Source organism: Cornus florida, unplaced genomic scaffold (assembly GCF_030987335.1).
Source record: "Cornus florida cultivar Cherokee Brave unplaced genomic scaffold, ASM3098733v1 CherokeeBrave_3.0.0_Hap2_Chr01, whole genome shotgun sequence".
NCBI lineage: Eukaryota > Viridiplantae > Streptophyta > Magnoliopsida > Cornales > Cornaceae > Cornus > Cornus florida.
Genome location: NW_026775571.1, coordinates 5,745,220 through 5,761,394, shown reverse-complemented (window position 1 = coordinate 5,761,394; position 16,175 = coordinate 5,745,220). Strand labels below are relative to the sequence as shown.

General features: G+C 32.6%; 1 protein-coding gene across 2 annotated transcripts; it reads left to right on the top strand.

Annotated features, from left to right (window-relative positions):
• Positions 1 to 8,492: 8,492 nt before the first annotated feature.
• LOC132284082 (uncharacterized) lies at positions 8,493 to 13,722 on the top strand. 2 transcript variants are annotated; one of them, XM_059786185.1, is made up of 7 exons: positions 8,496 to 9,072; positions 9,769 to 10,150; positions 11,468 to 11,664; positions 11,763 to 11,904; positions 12,097 to 12,256; positions 12,807 to 12,974; positions 13,065 to 13,722. In XM_059786185.1, the coding sequence occupies exons 1-6, from the start codon at positions 9,002 to 9,004 to the stop codon at positions 12,860 to 12,862; spliced, it is 1,008 nt and encodes a 335-aa protein (XP_059642168.1). In that variant the 5' UTR covers positions 8,496 to 9,001; the 3' UTR covers positions 12,863 to 12,974; positions 13,065 to 13,722. The 2 variants fall into 2 exon arrangements, with proteins under 2 accessions (XP_059642238.1, XP_059642168.1); XM_059786255.1 differs by lacking the exons at positions 12,097 to 12,256; positions 13,065 to 13,722 and having other exon boundaries at positions 8,493 to 9,072.
• Positions 13,723 to 16,175: the final 2,453 nt, after the last annotated feature.

The following is a 16,175-nucleotide window of genomic DNA, read 5'->3' as shown; positions in this document are numbered from 1 at the left end:
AGAATAGGTTGGAGTTAGCGTTTTGATCTAATCCATACCTAATATGCAACCGTCTTATACCGGTGCATATAATCCATAATCAATACAATAATTGATAAAACAAATAAAGCAGTTCATCAATTTAAAATCCAGAATAACATCCATGTAATTGACATAACATAATTTAATAGTTCATCAATTTAAATCCAGAATAACATCCATGTAGTTGACAGAGCATAATTTAATAGTTCATAAATTAAAATCCAGAATAAGCATAATAAAATATAATAAGTATATGACCTTATTATGCATTCAATACAGATTTAAAAATCCTGTCCCAATCATTTAAGTTGCTAAAATTAGATTAAGCAATTAAATCCTCATATCCTTTAACAGTATGCAAAATTGTTCAAGCATTTATATTGCTCAATCCATTAACATATAGACATTAATTATGCAATATGGGGTTTTAATATATCATGAAACAAGGTTTAGAATTCTTAATAATAACCCAGAACAGTTTAGGAACTCCAAAAATATTAAAACTGTACCCAAAACCACGTCCAATACACCTTTAAGCATGAGAGCTTGCTCTGAACCAATGGGAGCCGGCTCCCCTACCTTAGGAGCCGGCTCTGTGACTTAGGGAGTTGGCTCTCTCAATCCATGGAGCCGTGTGATACCCCTCAATCTAGAGCCACGGGTGATCAAGTCCCAGCACAGATCCGAGGGATACCAGCCAATTAATATGTAAACAAGCAGGAATAAAACTGAATTAAGAATAAACTAATAATACGCGGAAAGAAATCTAAAATAAAAATCCTCAAACTTTAAATAATAAATTAATATCACTTAAATCATTCAAATCCGTACAACTCGGGAATCCATCTAATGGACCCCTAATAATTCCAACTGGTAAACTGTTTACAAAAATAAAATCCAAAACTAAGATAAGAAAGAAAATCCTTTGTAGTCGGAAGAGTGAGTAACTGTATCTGCATCACCACGATCAAGCCCTAAGCCTGATACTCACGAACACCTGAAAAATAAAGGTGGGTCAAGCCCACATGCAAGTTCCATCCTACTATAATCCGTACATAAACCCGATACGCAGATATTCATAGATAGCTCGGCAATATCTAAAATAGTCCATATATATATATACACACTATAGGATGCTCACTAGCCTATAACATAGTTCAGCCTGGGTAGAAGGTGATATAAAAATACGCTTTCCAGCGGCCAAGTACCTAGACCTACCAGGGAATATCAGCTATATCTAGCTATCTAACCTTTGTAATATACGCACCCTAACCGTGATCAGGAGACTCAAACTCCTATCACGGTACCATAAGTATATATATAAATTCCTTCCTAGTGCAAAAAGATAAAACAAATATCCATTATGTCGTTCAACTGTTTTAGTTGACAAGACATGCATCCATGTGGGATTTAACTGTTTTAGTTAATCCATTATGTATGAAGGAGTAGGACTTAGTTTTTTGATCTAATCCATCATTGATATGTCACTGTCCCATACCGGTACATATAATGCAAATGATCCTCGAATGATGCAACATTTTAAGCAGTTCATCAAGTCATATCCACGTAATCCAAATAGTTGATATACATAATTAAAACAGTTCATTAACTAGTAATTCAGAATCCATCCACGTAACTAACGAGACAAGGTTTAATAATTCACCAAGTTAAAATCCAGCATCCATCTATGTAATTGACAGAAAATATATATAGTTTTTTCTTCAATTAATTCCAGGCCAACATCCAATTAAATTAACAGAACCTAAATATTAGTTCAGAAATTTAAGTCCAAACTATAACCCAAGTAATTGTAGAATAGTGCTTAATATCACAGCAATTACTATCCAAGCTTAAATCCATATATCGTAGAACAAAATTTGTATTTCATCAATTAATATCCAACGTATGCATAGATCAAACATGATATATAAATGATCCTAGCATGCTACCATAATAAAATTTATAAAGATATATATACTTCGTTAAACTGCTGAAATTAAACTGGGCAATTAAACCCATTCCTTCCGTTAACAGCCTGCACCGTTAAACTTTCCTATGGTTAAATCCATGAATATAAAGACATTAATTTATCAAGTGTGGCTCTAACTTAACATAATATCATGTTTAAAGTCCATGCTATAATCCGTTAAAATTTTAAAACAAGATTTAGCAATTTAGTCCGTCCTATCCGTTAACAGCGTACAAAGTTGCTTATTCTTTGCTTATTCTTACCCTTTTTATTCCAATTGTCTTATGGACCAAATTATACAATTAGAGGGATTAAAATCCATTGTAATTAATTTTAGAATTCTCATTCCAGTCCTTGAAACCATTTAAAATCCCAAACAGTGTCCAAACAGTATCCAAACCACGTCTAACCTGAACCCAACCAAGGGAGCCTGCTCTAAAATCAAAGAGCAGGCTCTTTACCACTTAGAGCAGGCTCCCTAACCCTTTAGAGCCGGATCTTTACCACTTAGAGCAGGCTCCCTAACCCCTTGGAGCCGGCTCTTTGAAGGGGGAGACGGCTCCCACAAATCTGGAGCCTTTTCTCTCCCACTGTGAGCCTTCTCTACTCCTCTACTTCACCTCTCTGCTACCGGTGACCTCCAAGCTTTAGTTCTGAATTTTTTTTAAGGTTTCATGGTTCATTCAGAGTCTAAATAACCCTAGGAACCCCTCATATTCCAGTGTCAACAAATTGACAAAAATCAAAACCAAACACAACATAGTTTAAGCAAGAAACAGATTTCAGTTCATTAGACACAACAAACTTTACAGTCTGATAATCTTGTATCAAATTTCCATTTTTAAGTTTCCAGTGTTAAATTATAGTCCAAACCATCCTAGAAACTCCTTGGATTCCTTTACGAATTAATTTACAGAAGTTTAAAACCAAAATCAACATAGGTTTAAGCAAGAACCAATTTCAGTACTTTTAACCAAAACAGATTACCGTCTGGTATAATATACATCAACCACCATGTTTTAACAATTGATTTAATTCCTGGAGACTATAAAGAATGCACAAAACACAAGTTTATAGGAAAGAAATAGAATGAAACTTGTCTTTAGATTTCGTTTTAAAACCTTACAGCAGCATCGTTTCTAAGTTTCAGAATTCTCTTAGACTGCTCCCTCTTCTGACCATTGTTCCATTCCTCTATTCTTCCTCCTTAGCCTCACAGATTAATACTACGTGAATAAGGTTTTATTTTAACCCTAGTAGACTACACAAGAATATATACATTGAAGTGTATACAACCCTCTGTATGTATCTCTGTTTTTTTTTTTTCTCTCAAATTACCCCTACGTGAATAGGGTTTTCTCCCAAAAACCCTTGCAACATATATCGCTCTATATATATAGACTCCTCTGAAACCCTAATCCCAAATCCAGCAATCCTAATCCGAAGTCCAGCCTAACCATAAGTCGGCTACCTAATTACTTAATCATAACACCCTAAACCTAATTGTCACCCAAACATTGTAATAAACAAGTGACCACAACAGTTACTTTCATAATACGTATATCTGTAATACAATTAACTAACTAATTAATTAATTACACTTAAACAACATTAAGGAAAACAAATAAATAAGTATGACTAAATATATCACTTAGAACACACATTCAATTTCAAGTCAAATAAATAATAAAATAAATACACAATTAGACAATATTAATTTAAACACACAATTAATCAATCAATTAATTTAAACAAATACAATGAACACAATTAGTCAAATAAGCACATAAGTCACTTAGTTAAATAAAAATGCAATAAAAATCAAAATTAAATTCCCATTTTATCCTTTTGAAAAGTAGGGGTATTACAAGCTGACTCTCTCTCTCACAGGGAGCCGTGGTCAAAAAAACTTAGGGAATCAGCTCCATTCCCTTGGGAGCCGGCTTTATCCCTGCTTCATGTCATCGTCTTCGCCTCTGATGATGTTAAATAACCCTCTATAATGTTTTGTTTAAGTTCCTAGAGCTCCAACAATGTCCCGTATCCTCCAGAATAACACATAAATTCAGTATGCATCAATACAAGATGTAAAACAGAATATGAAACAATTTGATCAACAATTAAATTTCAATTAATCAACACATAGAATACAGTTTAAAACCCGAATTAACATGCATACTTAATCATTATTAATATCCATTTAGTTCTTGGAATCTACCTAGGCATGCACAGAATACAGGCCAAAGGAAAAGAGCAAGAAATAGAACTTGCCTCTAGGTTTTGAATTAAAACCTTTAACCGTCCTCTGTCTAGACTTTCCGGCGACCTCTAATTATCGTCAACTCCTTTGTTACCCTAGGTTCAACCCACGAACAAGCCCCAATAGCCTCTCCTTAGTTCAGCCCCTTGTTCCCAGCCAAATCCTAATTCTTCCTCTCAGTTTTCTCTCAAACCTCTCTGTAATTCTCTCTGCCTCCACTGCTCCGTGAATAGGGTTCTAAACCCTTGGCAGATACATAAGGTTATATTTATATAGGCTTAACAAAACCCTAATCCTATTCATAACCTACGACTAATAAGTCGGCTAATCATAAAATAAAATAAAATAACATAGAAATATAATGACATATACAGCCCTATACGTGCTAATCTAATATATACATATAATTTATATATATATATATATATATATATATATATATAACCTATTAACATAATAATACTATTATTATCATACAAATAAATAATTAATAATAATAATATTTTATCCTCCTAAACATATATACTCAAGTATATATACAACCAACACTGTATGGGTAATTATTTGTACCTATAAACAACTTCTATTTCAATAGTCCATGAGACCTAACTGTTGATCCATTACTACAATCCAAATCCCTCATTTTTAAATTAAAAATAAAATAAAACACATATTTAAATAATCAACTAAAAATTACATTTAAATCAACACAACAACAATTAACAAATAAACTCATACAACAATTAATTTAAAACTTAAGCACACACTTATAATTAAACAAGTAATTCATTTAAACATATAACATAAAGCCACATAAACACATAGCCACGTAAACAACTAAAATACACAAGAAATAAAAATTTAAATTCCGATTATATCTTTTTGAAAGTTAGGGGTATTACATGCCGCCATGGGGTCACCATGGGACGGGTTTCGCTAACAGTTTGGAAATGATGACGGAAATGGTTTTGAAAATAGGGAGTGACATTGCATGGCATTACATGCCATTGTATGGCATATCCCTTTATAACTTTGCTTATTGATGTGGTATTATGGTTATTTTTCCCCCGACGTAGCATGAGCCCGTCCTCTATATTTCCCATTCATCATGTGGATTGACGGGATCTCAAGAGGTGTGCCTTATGCACCTACTACTGAGCTTATGCTCACTCCTTTCATATTAACATTTTTCAGGTCACGGAAAGGAGGTGGCGGATGATAATCCACCACAAGTGTGAAGAGAATAGAAAGTGTATGTTTTGCAACCATTTTGTGGACTTAATTCCATTTTGTAAAGTGTCATTTTGAACATGTACTAAGTTATGTAGCATGGCCTTGTAATATATAATTTTGAGCCTTGACTCCATTTTGATGTAAATTGGACAAATTGTAAAGATCATGTATATTTCTGTTATGAATACGGTTAATGAAGTTGTAATTGTAAAGAATTAGTGATGTTTTCATCCATGAAAGTAGTATGATGCATTTCAAAGTGTTTTGGGACAGGTTGAGATCAATTTCAAAGTCCCTACCTAAGGCTTCCCTTCATTTTCACAACTCAGCAATCCATTTTGGCAGACCGAAGCTCCATTTCGGTCGACCGAAATGGTACTGCTTTGTGTTCTTTTCTTCCTTCCTTGGTTTAAGTATCCCTGAGTCTTGGAATGTTGTTTAAAACATTTTATAAGTATAAATAGGGCACAAGGATGATGTGTTGACCCTAGACATGATGGAGTTTGACTTAAGTGACCTCGGGTTCGGGTAAGGACCCGGATAACGACTCTGACCCATGGATTCGGGTTGTTACAATGGGCATTTCCCGTTGTAGAAATCATCCAGAAAAGACTACGGGCGAAAACCGTGGTATGAAGCTTTTTCGCCCGTAGTAAAAAGGCCATTTTTCTTGTAGACTATAAGTAAGAGAATAAAATATGAAAGTTAAGGGACAAAAATGTATAACATTTAGTGCCTAACAATAATTAATATGTTGAATTCAAATACATTTATGTGACATTAGTTATACGGCATGATGTGAATACTTTCTTTCAAGGGTGAAGCAACCAAATGAGTAAATAATAATTAATACTAAAATTTTCATTATTTTGGTAAACATCAAGTATTTTGTTTGTTGTCTAAGTTACCCCAAATTACTTTTAATTGAACATCTAATAGTGTTATTTTTTTCTTTTTTGGATACAATTTCACTTCAAATAACATCATAATTAATATGTTAAATTCATATACATTTATATGTGACATTAGGTATACGGCACAATGTGAATACCTTCTTTTGAGGATGAATGTATTGAGTGAGTAAATGATAATTAATATCAATTTTTTCATTATTTTGGTAAACATCAAGTATTTTGTTTGTTGTAAGTTACCCCAAATTACTTTAACTTAAGATGTGACAGTAGTTTTTTTTTTCCTTTATTTTTTTTTTTATTTATAAAATTTCTTCAAATAACAACATAATTAATATATTGAATTCATATTCATTTATATGTGACATTAGGTATATGACACCATGTGAATACCTTCTTTTTAGGGTGAAGGTTTTGAGTGAGCAAATGACAATTAATACCAAATTCTTAATTATTTTGATAAATATCAAATATTTTGTTTGTCTAAAGTTACCCTAACTTACTTTAACTTAACATGTGATAGTGGTTTTTTTCTTTTTTTTCTCCTTTTTTTATGGACAAAATTTCACTTCAAATAACAACATAATAAATATGTTGAATTTACATACATTTATATTTGACATTAATTATACAACATGATGTGAATACTTTTGTTGAGAGTAAAAATATTGAGTGAGTAAATGATAATTAATTCCAAACTCTGCCAGTTTTTTTTTTTTTTGGATAACATAATGGTACAAAAGTATTAGGAATTCTGTCAAAGAACACAATGTTTCATTTTTAGAGAATAACTAAATATATAATTTCTTAATAATTAGAAGGAAAAAAAAAAAGCCATATACATATATTTTTTGGGATAATCTCTTTTTGTGTGTGTGTTAAAAAATCACTCAAATAACAAACATAATTAAATCCATATATATTTATATGTGAGATTACTAAGGTACTTCTTATTCCTAAATTATTTGAATAATCAAATGTGCACTATACCAAAACTCAAGCTTGTATTTTTGTGACATTGTTTGACTGTTGGTTTTTTACTATAACTGACCAAGCAACTTGTGGTCCAATGGTATCTCAATCATTTGATGAGGATGTGGACGTTCACACGTTGAAGGCTGAAATATGGTAAGATTATTTTGTAGATCAAGAGGATAATCTTTTTGAAAAATCAACTCTTTCAGGAAGGAAAGTCTTGTCCATTCCTTTTAAAAGAAATATAAGATATTTCAATTTGGTAAAAAGTATTGTTAACTCAATCTAATGACCATCATATTTTGATTCAATAAGGAATTGATAAGTAAAAATGAAAGTATATTTGGTATGAAACAAAACAGCAAAGAAAAGAGAAATTACAGAAAAAGTAATTGGTAGCAATACAGACCAAAGATAACTTATCTGAGTTTTGATTCAAAAAAGGAAATTAGAAAAAGCAAAAAAAATAAGTTTTTTCATGGAAAGAAAAGGGAAGGAGGGAAGAATTAGGGTTTTAATTCAAAAAAAGGAAAAAAAAAATAAAAATAGAAGTATGATTTTGATGGAACCAGAAGAGACGGAGAGAAGAATTAGGATTTTGATTCGAGGAATTAAAAAAGGAAAAATGAAAGAAAACAAAAAGGAAGGAGAGATTTGCCAAAAAAAAAAAAAAAACAAAGAGAGAGAGAGAGAGGGAGAAGGCGCCAATTTGCGAAGCCCACTTTGGAGCTTTTGATTTTTGATATTTTATTAGTATTTTTTAAGTCGGTAACACAAGTCAACGTTACGTCTAGGCTATGTTTGGTACAGTGACAAAAAAAGAAAACATAAAAGATAATTTTATTCCTTAATTGTATTTGATTGATTTAAAAATATATATATATATATATATATATATATATATATATATATATAATTTTAACCTTATTGATTGATTAATGAAGAAAAAAAATTAGAAAGAATAATTTTAACCATTTGTCGTATTTGTTAATTAATAAAAAAAAATAAAAAGAATAAATAATGATCATGTTTGAAAAAAAAAAAAAAAAAATATTTTAATAAATTTACTATTATATCTTTTTATATTTTAAAAAATAAATTTATATAAGTCTCAAAATTTACAGGCCCATGGATGATGAGCCACTTAGGGCAAATAATTTCAGCCTCCCCAATAGCCTCCATCTCTATTTCGTTCTCAACTCTGAACTTCCTCTCTCTCTCTCTCTGCAATTGCAAACTACAAAATCTACAAGAATCACAAGTTCAAAACCCATATATCTTAGTTTATCTATCTATCTGTCTGCAAGAATCAAAAGTTGAAAACCTATTTCCTATATCAAAACCCATATCGGCATATCATTTCAGATTGTTCCAAAAATCAAAACCCATATCATTCAGTTTCCATCGCCCGCTGTTCCATTTCGGGTTCGTCGTTCGCAAGCTTCAGCGCTGTCTCTCAACTCTCAAGCTTCTATCTCTGCAACTGCTAACTTGTATGTATGGGTTTTGTTTTAAATTTTTTTCTAAATCAACTAATCAAGCTCTGTAAGAAGTATTTTTCAGCAAATAAAAAACCCAGTATTACTGCTCCGGGATTAAACCACGGGAAGTGGTGCGCGCGCAAGGTTAACAATGTCGGTGGAGACCGAGGTTATTACTGCTCCGGGATTGGCCCTCGCCGATACCGACATCAACTGGGACAGGTCTCTCTCTCCACACACATATATTTATATATTTTTGTATGTATACATATTTTGTCTTGAACATATTGTGTTTGATTATTAGGTTATAACTGCTTAATCTAATTTTGACTATGTCGTACATAGAGTTGAAAATTTAGTGAAAAAAAAATAATAATAAAAAAAAAAAATAAAAAAAATCCTACTTAATTATGGAGAGAGAAACCAATTCAAATCTAAACGTACAATTCCTGACTCAACCCTGCCACTAGAACTGACTGATGGCAATGGGATCTGGCTCGCCATGATTGTAATTTATAATTGATATTCATCTCAACCATGAACTTAAACTTGAATTTTGCATGTTAAATTACCTTTTGATGTTGTAAAATATTTGTTACATAGATGGTTTAAAGGAAAAGAAATATAATATTTACATAGATGGTTTACTTCGAGGGAAACCAACCTCCTTTGCTGGAAAACTCCTATTTATAATACTTTATACAATAATAAAACTACCCACATCTCCTACAAAATACACATTCATGTATTCTTTCTATTCAGTGATTTCATAGTGGTGGATTAAATTTGAGTTTTGAATTTAATTATACACACTGCATTCATGATATATGTAAGTGCTAAGAAGTCGTCTTGTGCTTGAAACTAGAGCTGGAGCTGACTCCTTTTTTTTTGGTTAACAAATTGGGCCTCAAATTTTAGGTTGGATAAGACAAGATTTCATATTATTGGAGCTATACTCTTCACTGCTCAGTCGGCTTTACTACATCCAACAGCTGTTGTAAAGACTAGAATGCAAGTAGCTGGTTCTGGACTCTCTCATATGCGTGGAATACATGTATTCAGAGATATACTGAAAAATGATGGTGTCCCTGGAATTTTTAGAGGCTTTGGTACGTCCGCTGTTGGATCATTGCCAGGCAGGGTATTGGCTTTAACTTCACTTGAAGTATCGAAAGACATGATGCTGAAATACACTGAAGGTCTTAATATGCCTGAAGCAACACGGATTGGCATTGCAAATGGAGCGGCAGGCATGTTGTCAAATTTAATATCCTGTGCATACTTTGTGCCTCTGGATGTGGTAGGTAAATTATTCTTTTCCATCTTCTTTGGGTGTCCGCTTAATAAAATTGCCCCATTCTCTTTTATACGGTTTTTATCCTAGTTCTCTTTTATATGGTTTCATGTAGATGCAAGTCTATCTTCTCCAATTATACCATTATGGAAAATGAAGCCATCATAAACAATGGTAGCAAAAAAATTGAAATAGTTTGCGTTTCATGGCATACTGTAACTGTCTGCATACCATCAGCCATTTTGCTGGATACTATTTTTCGGTGGCCCCATTTTAGATGTTTAAATTTTAACTTCTAATGCTATGCGAGTCAATAAATCAATTCAACTTATTGGGGAAAAAAATTAATGTAATCTGCATCTGATGTACAGACACGACCTCATACATTTTTCTTTCTTCTTGTTATTTAACTGCAAGTCATTTTATACTGTTTCCAGTAACACAGAAATTTTGGGCAAATAAGAATTCTTGCGTTAATCAGTATTTGTCGGGGTGTTTTGTTACCAGAAAGCATCCTGGAGACATTTTTAGAAAACACCTTCATTCATGTCCTGAAAAGAAGAAGAAAAAGAAAAAAAAAAAAAGACTTTTAATTCTTATTTGTGGAAATCATTTTTCAAAAAATATAGTAAGAAATTATTGGTCTATAATCTGTGGCATAGCAGTTAAATTATCTTTACAATTATTGTGGTCCTCATCCAACAACATTTTTATGGTTTTGGCTTTTACGGGTGCTGCTCAATCTCCCCTTTGCCAAGATCAAGCTCAATAGGTTATTCTGTACAACACTGCCACAGCTAACCCTTCTTGATATAGGATCACTTCTCACTCTGTTTTCTAGTTGTTTTAGTCCCTCAATGGCTACAGATGAAAAAAGTAAAAGGGGGAAAAAAAAATTCTCCATTAACAAGAGACAGAGTCTCCCATTTGTCAGCAGTTAACTCTTCATTAAAAATCTCTCATTTGCTTAGATCAAGCTCAATAGGTGACTCTGTAGAAAACACGATGTCTAATCCCATCCAGATATAGATTACTTCTTAATTTTGTTTTCTGGTTGTTTTCATCACCTGATGTCTATAGATAAAAAGAAATAAAAAGTCCATTAACAAGAGATAGTGCCTCCCATTTGTTATCATCAGGGTACTCCATCATTGGAATCATATTTGATTCAACATGCAGTTCTACTTGCAATCATTCCCAGAAACATACATTCCTGTTAATCTAATTCCATCTTTTAATTACAACCAGAGCAGTCTTGTCTTTGAATAATATGTGTAGGTATGTACCTTTCATGATGTCCGCAAAATTCTGGTGTATTCTCAGATTTGCCAGAGGCTAATGGTGCAAGGGCTTCCAGGCACTACATTTTGCAATGGCCCACTTGATGTTGTACGCAAAGTGATAAAGGCTGAAGGATTTCGTGGCTTGTATAGAGGCTTTGGATTAACAGCTGTGACCCAATCCCCAGCATCTGCACTTTGGTGGGGTGCCTATGGTGCTGCCCAACACATCATTTGGAGGTATATCTAATTGTTTTGGCATTCTAATATGTACTTCTTCTGTTGATAACTTTCAAACATGTTTTTACATTTTCTTTCTTTTTTACTTTTCACTTTAGGAGCTTGGGTTATAGAGATGATTTAGAAAAGAAACCATCTCATATAAAAATGGTGGGAGTTCAGGCTACAGCAGGAATGATAGCTGGTGCTTGTTCCTCAGTTATTACTACTCCCATAGACACTGTAAAGACACGACTTCAGGTAACATAATATGGTTTTATTTTTTTTCCTCTCTATTTGTGCATCATTGCAGCCATAAGGAAAATGAACCTTTTCATTTTAGAATGCTATTTGTTCTGGTGATTTGTTGAATATGTCAATTATGGAATAACTCTAATATATATTGTTTAATTTTATGTTTCTTTTTGGTATGTTGCTCCACTTAAATTGAAGGTTATGGATGATTATGGCGTTGGAAGACCTTCAGTAATCAAGACTACAAAGGCACTCCTTAAAGAAGATGGATGGAGGGGCTTCTATAGAGGGTTTGGGCCCCGTTTTTTGAATATGTCATTGTATGGAACTACAATGATTGTTACTTATGAACTGATAAGTATGTAGGAATCCCAATTATTCCCCTTTGAAGATGGGCCAATCTAGAGTCTGACAGTAGTCAGATGAAACAATCACTTTTGGTCAGTCAGGACATTTGTGCACATGCTTAGTTTTGCAACCTGCCATTCAGTTTGGTTCATGATTTTTGAACTTGTTTGGCAAAAAAAAAAAAAAAATTATTGGAGTTTGATATTTTTATTTCACTTACTGATTTTCTTGGCATTTCAAAGTTTTAGCAACATTCCAAATTCTCAGGAACATTTCAAAATTTCAGGAACATTTGAACTTGTTTTTCTATTGCCTTCCTTAATTTGTCTAGTTAAAAGTCAATCGTACCAACAGGAATAAATGATTGCAACTTCGTTCTCCTCAAGAACCAAGAACATCCAATAGTCCTGTATGTGTGCCAACTGTCCTGGTATATCGCTTACAGAATTTCTATTGGTATTTGCTGCTTCGGCTCTAGATTGGCCCTTTAAACAAGTTGACACTTCATCAAATTGCTACCTAATCATGTTTCTTAATTCTTCTACTACCCTTGTTATCAGAGAGATTGTCTATAAAGCAAGCGCCAGAGCCTGAAGAGGAGGGGGTTCAAAGGTAGCTAAGATTCTGTGCCTATATTCCATCCGAGGTAACAGATGGCGGTGGATCTCTATAATTTGGTGGCGAAACTAGAGGGCCCTTCTGGTGTCACATGGAGGCAGCATTTTGTGGTAAGTAACATGCCTATAATTAGTCTGGAAAGGTGTTTATTTTTTATATTTTCCCTGCAAATAACATACATGCACGTTTTTCTCTTACAGGGACTTGTACCCTTTTACTTTTTTTTTTTCACTTTGGAAACTCTTTTTAACTTTGGAAATTTGAGGATATACCACTGGATTATGATCCTTGGTTGCAAAGGTGTCATTGCAATTTGATGTTATTAAGGAGATGACGATTTTTGTTTTAGTAAGGATAGTTTTTGTACCTTATGAGAACAAGTAGAGACTATTGAACCTGTCACATATATTTTAATCTGTGATGTCCATATAGAAGAAGTTGTATATGTTGGCCATCAATCAGTGTGTTTCTAGTTAAAGAAGGATGCTGAGAGGGTACATTCAAACTTGAGTGCTTGTTCACAGGCTGTTCTCAGTGTTGCTGTATATGTCGTAGATGGAATTTTCTTTTTGATTGGAGGATCATGCATTGCAAGCTATTTTGTTTCCCAACTCTTGAGGGGGAGAATGTGAAGTTAGTAGTGTTCTCTTTGAGTGAGCACTTGGTGTGATTGAGCTCCCTCGTGGCGGGATACTACTAGCAATCCTTTTGTGCTTCCATTGAATTAAATGTATGTGATGGTGGTGCACGTGTGCGTAATCGTGGCTGTTCTTCTTGTACAACACACTTGCTGTAAGAACAGAGGATTAAGCTCATTGTGAGGATGCTTTTATGTAATTAAATGTGTCGGTTTTATTCCGTTTTTTAATTACATAACATCATCTAATTGAACGGAATCACATGGATTTATCGATGCTTTATATTTTTCCACACCCCTTGTTCCAGCGGTGTACCAGCCTATTCCGGAATGGTCCGACCAATATGGGCCACAAGCTGGATGATTTTTTAACAATCACATTTACTAGTTTAAGAAAATGTATAGTTTTCATTGGAACGCTCAGGGTAATGGACTTGTCTGAACAAGCTTCATAGAATCATAGGCAACGCTGGGTGTTTGAAAAGAAAATAAATAAAATGTTTGTTTTATTTGTAGGAATTAAGAGAAAATATACTTGTTTTTAAAAACACATGCCTTTCATCTTCTTTCTTTTTTCTTCCAATTATTGAATCCAACTGAAAATTTTCAAACTATTTTCAAATTTGGTCAAATATTTTCAAACCTAGTCAAACCTTCTTAAATTCCCTACTTTCAGCAACTGTAGCCAAAGAACCCTCCCCAATTCAGCAACTCCGCTTCTCAAAATTCCTCAGTTTCAGCCATTAGACACAGATTTCAGCAAAACTCAAACAGGGTCACATGTCAGAGAGCTTTAATTCTCGTCAATTCTTCATGGGACAAAAATTGTCTCCATTGCCCCTCTCACTCGAAACTGTCCAGCAAGGGGTAGCAAGGGGTAACTGGAAATTGTCCAGTGAGGGGTAAATTGCTGAGTTGGCAAATGGGTTAAATATATATTTACTTCACTTTGTCTCGTACATGTAATTCCCCTCGCCCCTCAAAAGGAAAGTTGACATTCCTCCCAAAACTCTACAATATATACTGAATCGGAAAAATCAAATAGGAAATCCCTCTCTGAAATTTGAAATATCAAAACACAACATCATCCAAGATCATTAGTAACAATCCAGACAAGGCAACCAAGAGAGTTTTGTTACACATAAACATAAAGATTTTCAAGAAGCAGAGCAAGTCATATTATCCGGTGAAGAAACAGAGCAAGTTAGATTATTCGGCGAAGAAGCTGAATTGAGGACGTACAAATAAGCAAAAGGATCTCTCTATTCAAAGAAAGCCTATTATGAAACAAACAAAATAAGATCTAGTCGGAAAAATCACCATATATTCTAGCGAGAAGCTAAAATTTCCGAGGAGAGATTCCCCCTAAAAAATTCCGATAGTCCATGAGAAGCTGAAGCTTCGATCATTATAAACATTAGGTTGTTATTTTGAATTTCTTGTAACTTTATTCATAATGATATATCAAATTTATCTTATATGACGGCAATCTAGTGGTGATTATTGGTAATCAAAAAATTTGAAAGTTGGATTCATCACATACATTTTCTAACAGCATACAGATCAATTTATTATGTTCACAAATTATTTAAACATGTATTATGTATGACTTGCATATTGCATCAACATATTTTCCTAACACGTTAAAAAAAATTAACTTCCACAATTCAATTTCACAATTTCTAAATTAATAATAAGAATCACAAATACTTTCAATATATATGTAGGAAGATTTGCATATTCCATGACCTACTTTTTGTAACAACATACAATATAAAAGTTGAAGAGATCAAATTATCATTATTACAACTTTCTTTTAACATATATCATGTATGAATTGCATATAACATCAACATATTTTCCTAACACGTTAAAAAAAATTAACTTCTACATCAAATTATTGTTATTACAACTTTTTTAAACATGTGTCATGTATGAATTGCATATAACATCAACATATTTTCCTAACACAATTAAAAAAATTAGCTTCCACAACTCAATTTCACAATTCTTAGATTAATAGTAAGAATCACAAATATTTTCAACATATATGTAGGAAGATTTGCATATTTCATCACCTACTTTTTGTAACAACATATAATACAAAAGTTGGAGAGATCAGATTATTATTATTATAACTTTTTAAAACATCTATCATATATGAATTGCATATAGCATCAACATATTTTTCTAACACGTTAAAAAAATTAACTTCCACAACTCTAAAATCTGTATAATTAGTCAATTATTTCAAAACACTAAAACCTAAAATTAATTTATATTTGGATACTGAACTGTACCGATACATAATCAATGTTTAAGATTTGTAATTTTAATGAAAATGAATTAAATAAAATATTTTTGTATATAATATATTGTTATACGTATATTTGAGTACTGAATAACACCAATATAAAATTTGTATATATATATTTTAATATATATAATGTGATTTATATAAAAGTTGTGATTCATGTTAGAAATGTGTTCCTACATTATATAAAATTTAGTTATGATGTTAGTTATGAAATTGTTATGATGTTAGTAATGATATAAGGTTGGTTTTCCTTTGACTTTGGTTAAATTTACAAATCTAAGTTACATTGAATGAAATAAGTTATGATATTTATTACAAATGTGTTCCTACACTATATAAAATTTAGTTATGATGTTA

Coding starts and splice junctions, on each gene's coding strand:
- LOC132284082 (XM_059786185.1), top strand. CDS start 9,002: ATGTCGGTGGAGACCGAGGTTATTACTGCTCCGGGATTGGCCCTCGCC. Junction 10,151..11,467: donor ACTTTGTGCCTCTGGATGTG/GTAGGTAAATTA, acceptor GTGTATTCTCAG/ATTTGCCAGAGGCTAATGGT. Junction 11,905..12,096: donor CTGTAAAGACACGACTTCAG/GTAACATAATAT, acceptor CTTAAATTGAAG/GTTATGGATGATTATGGCGT.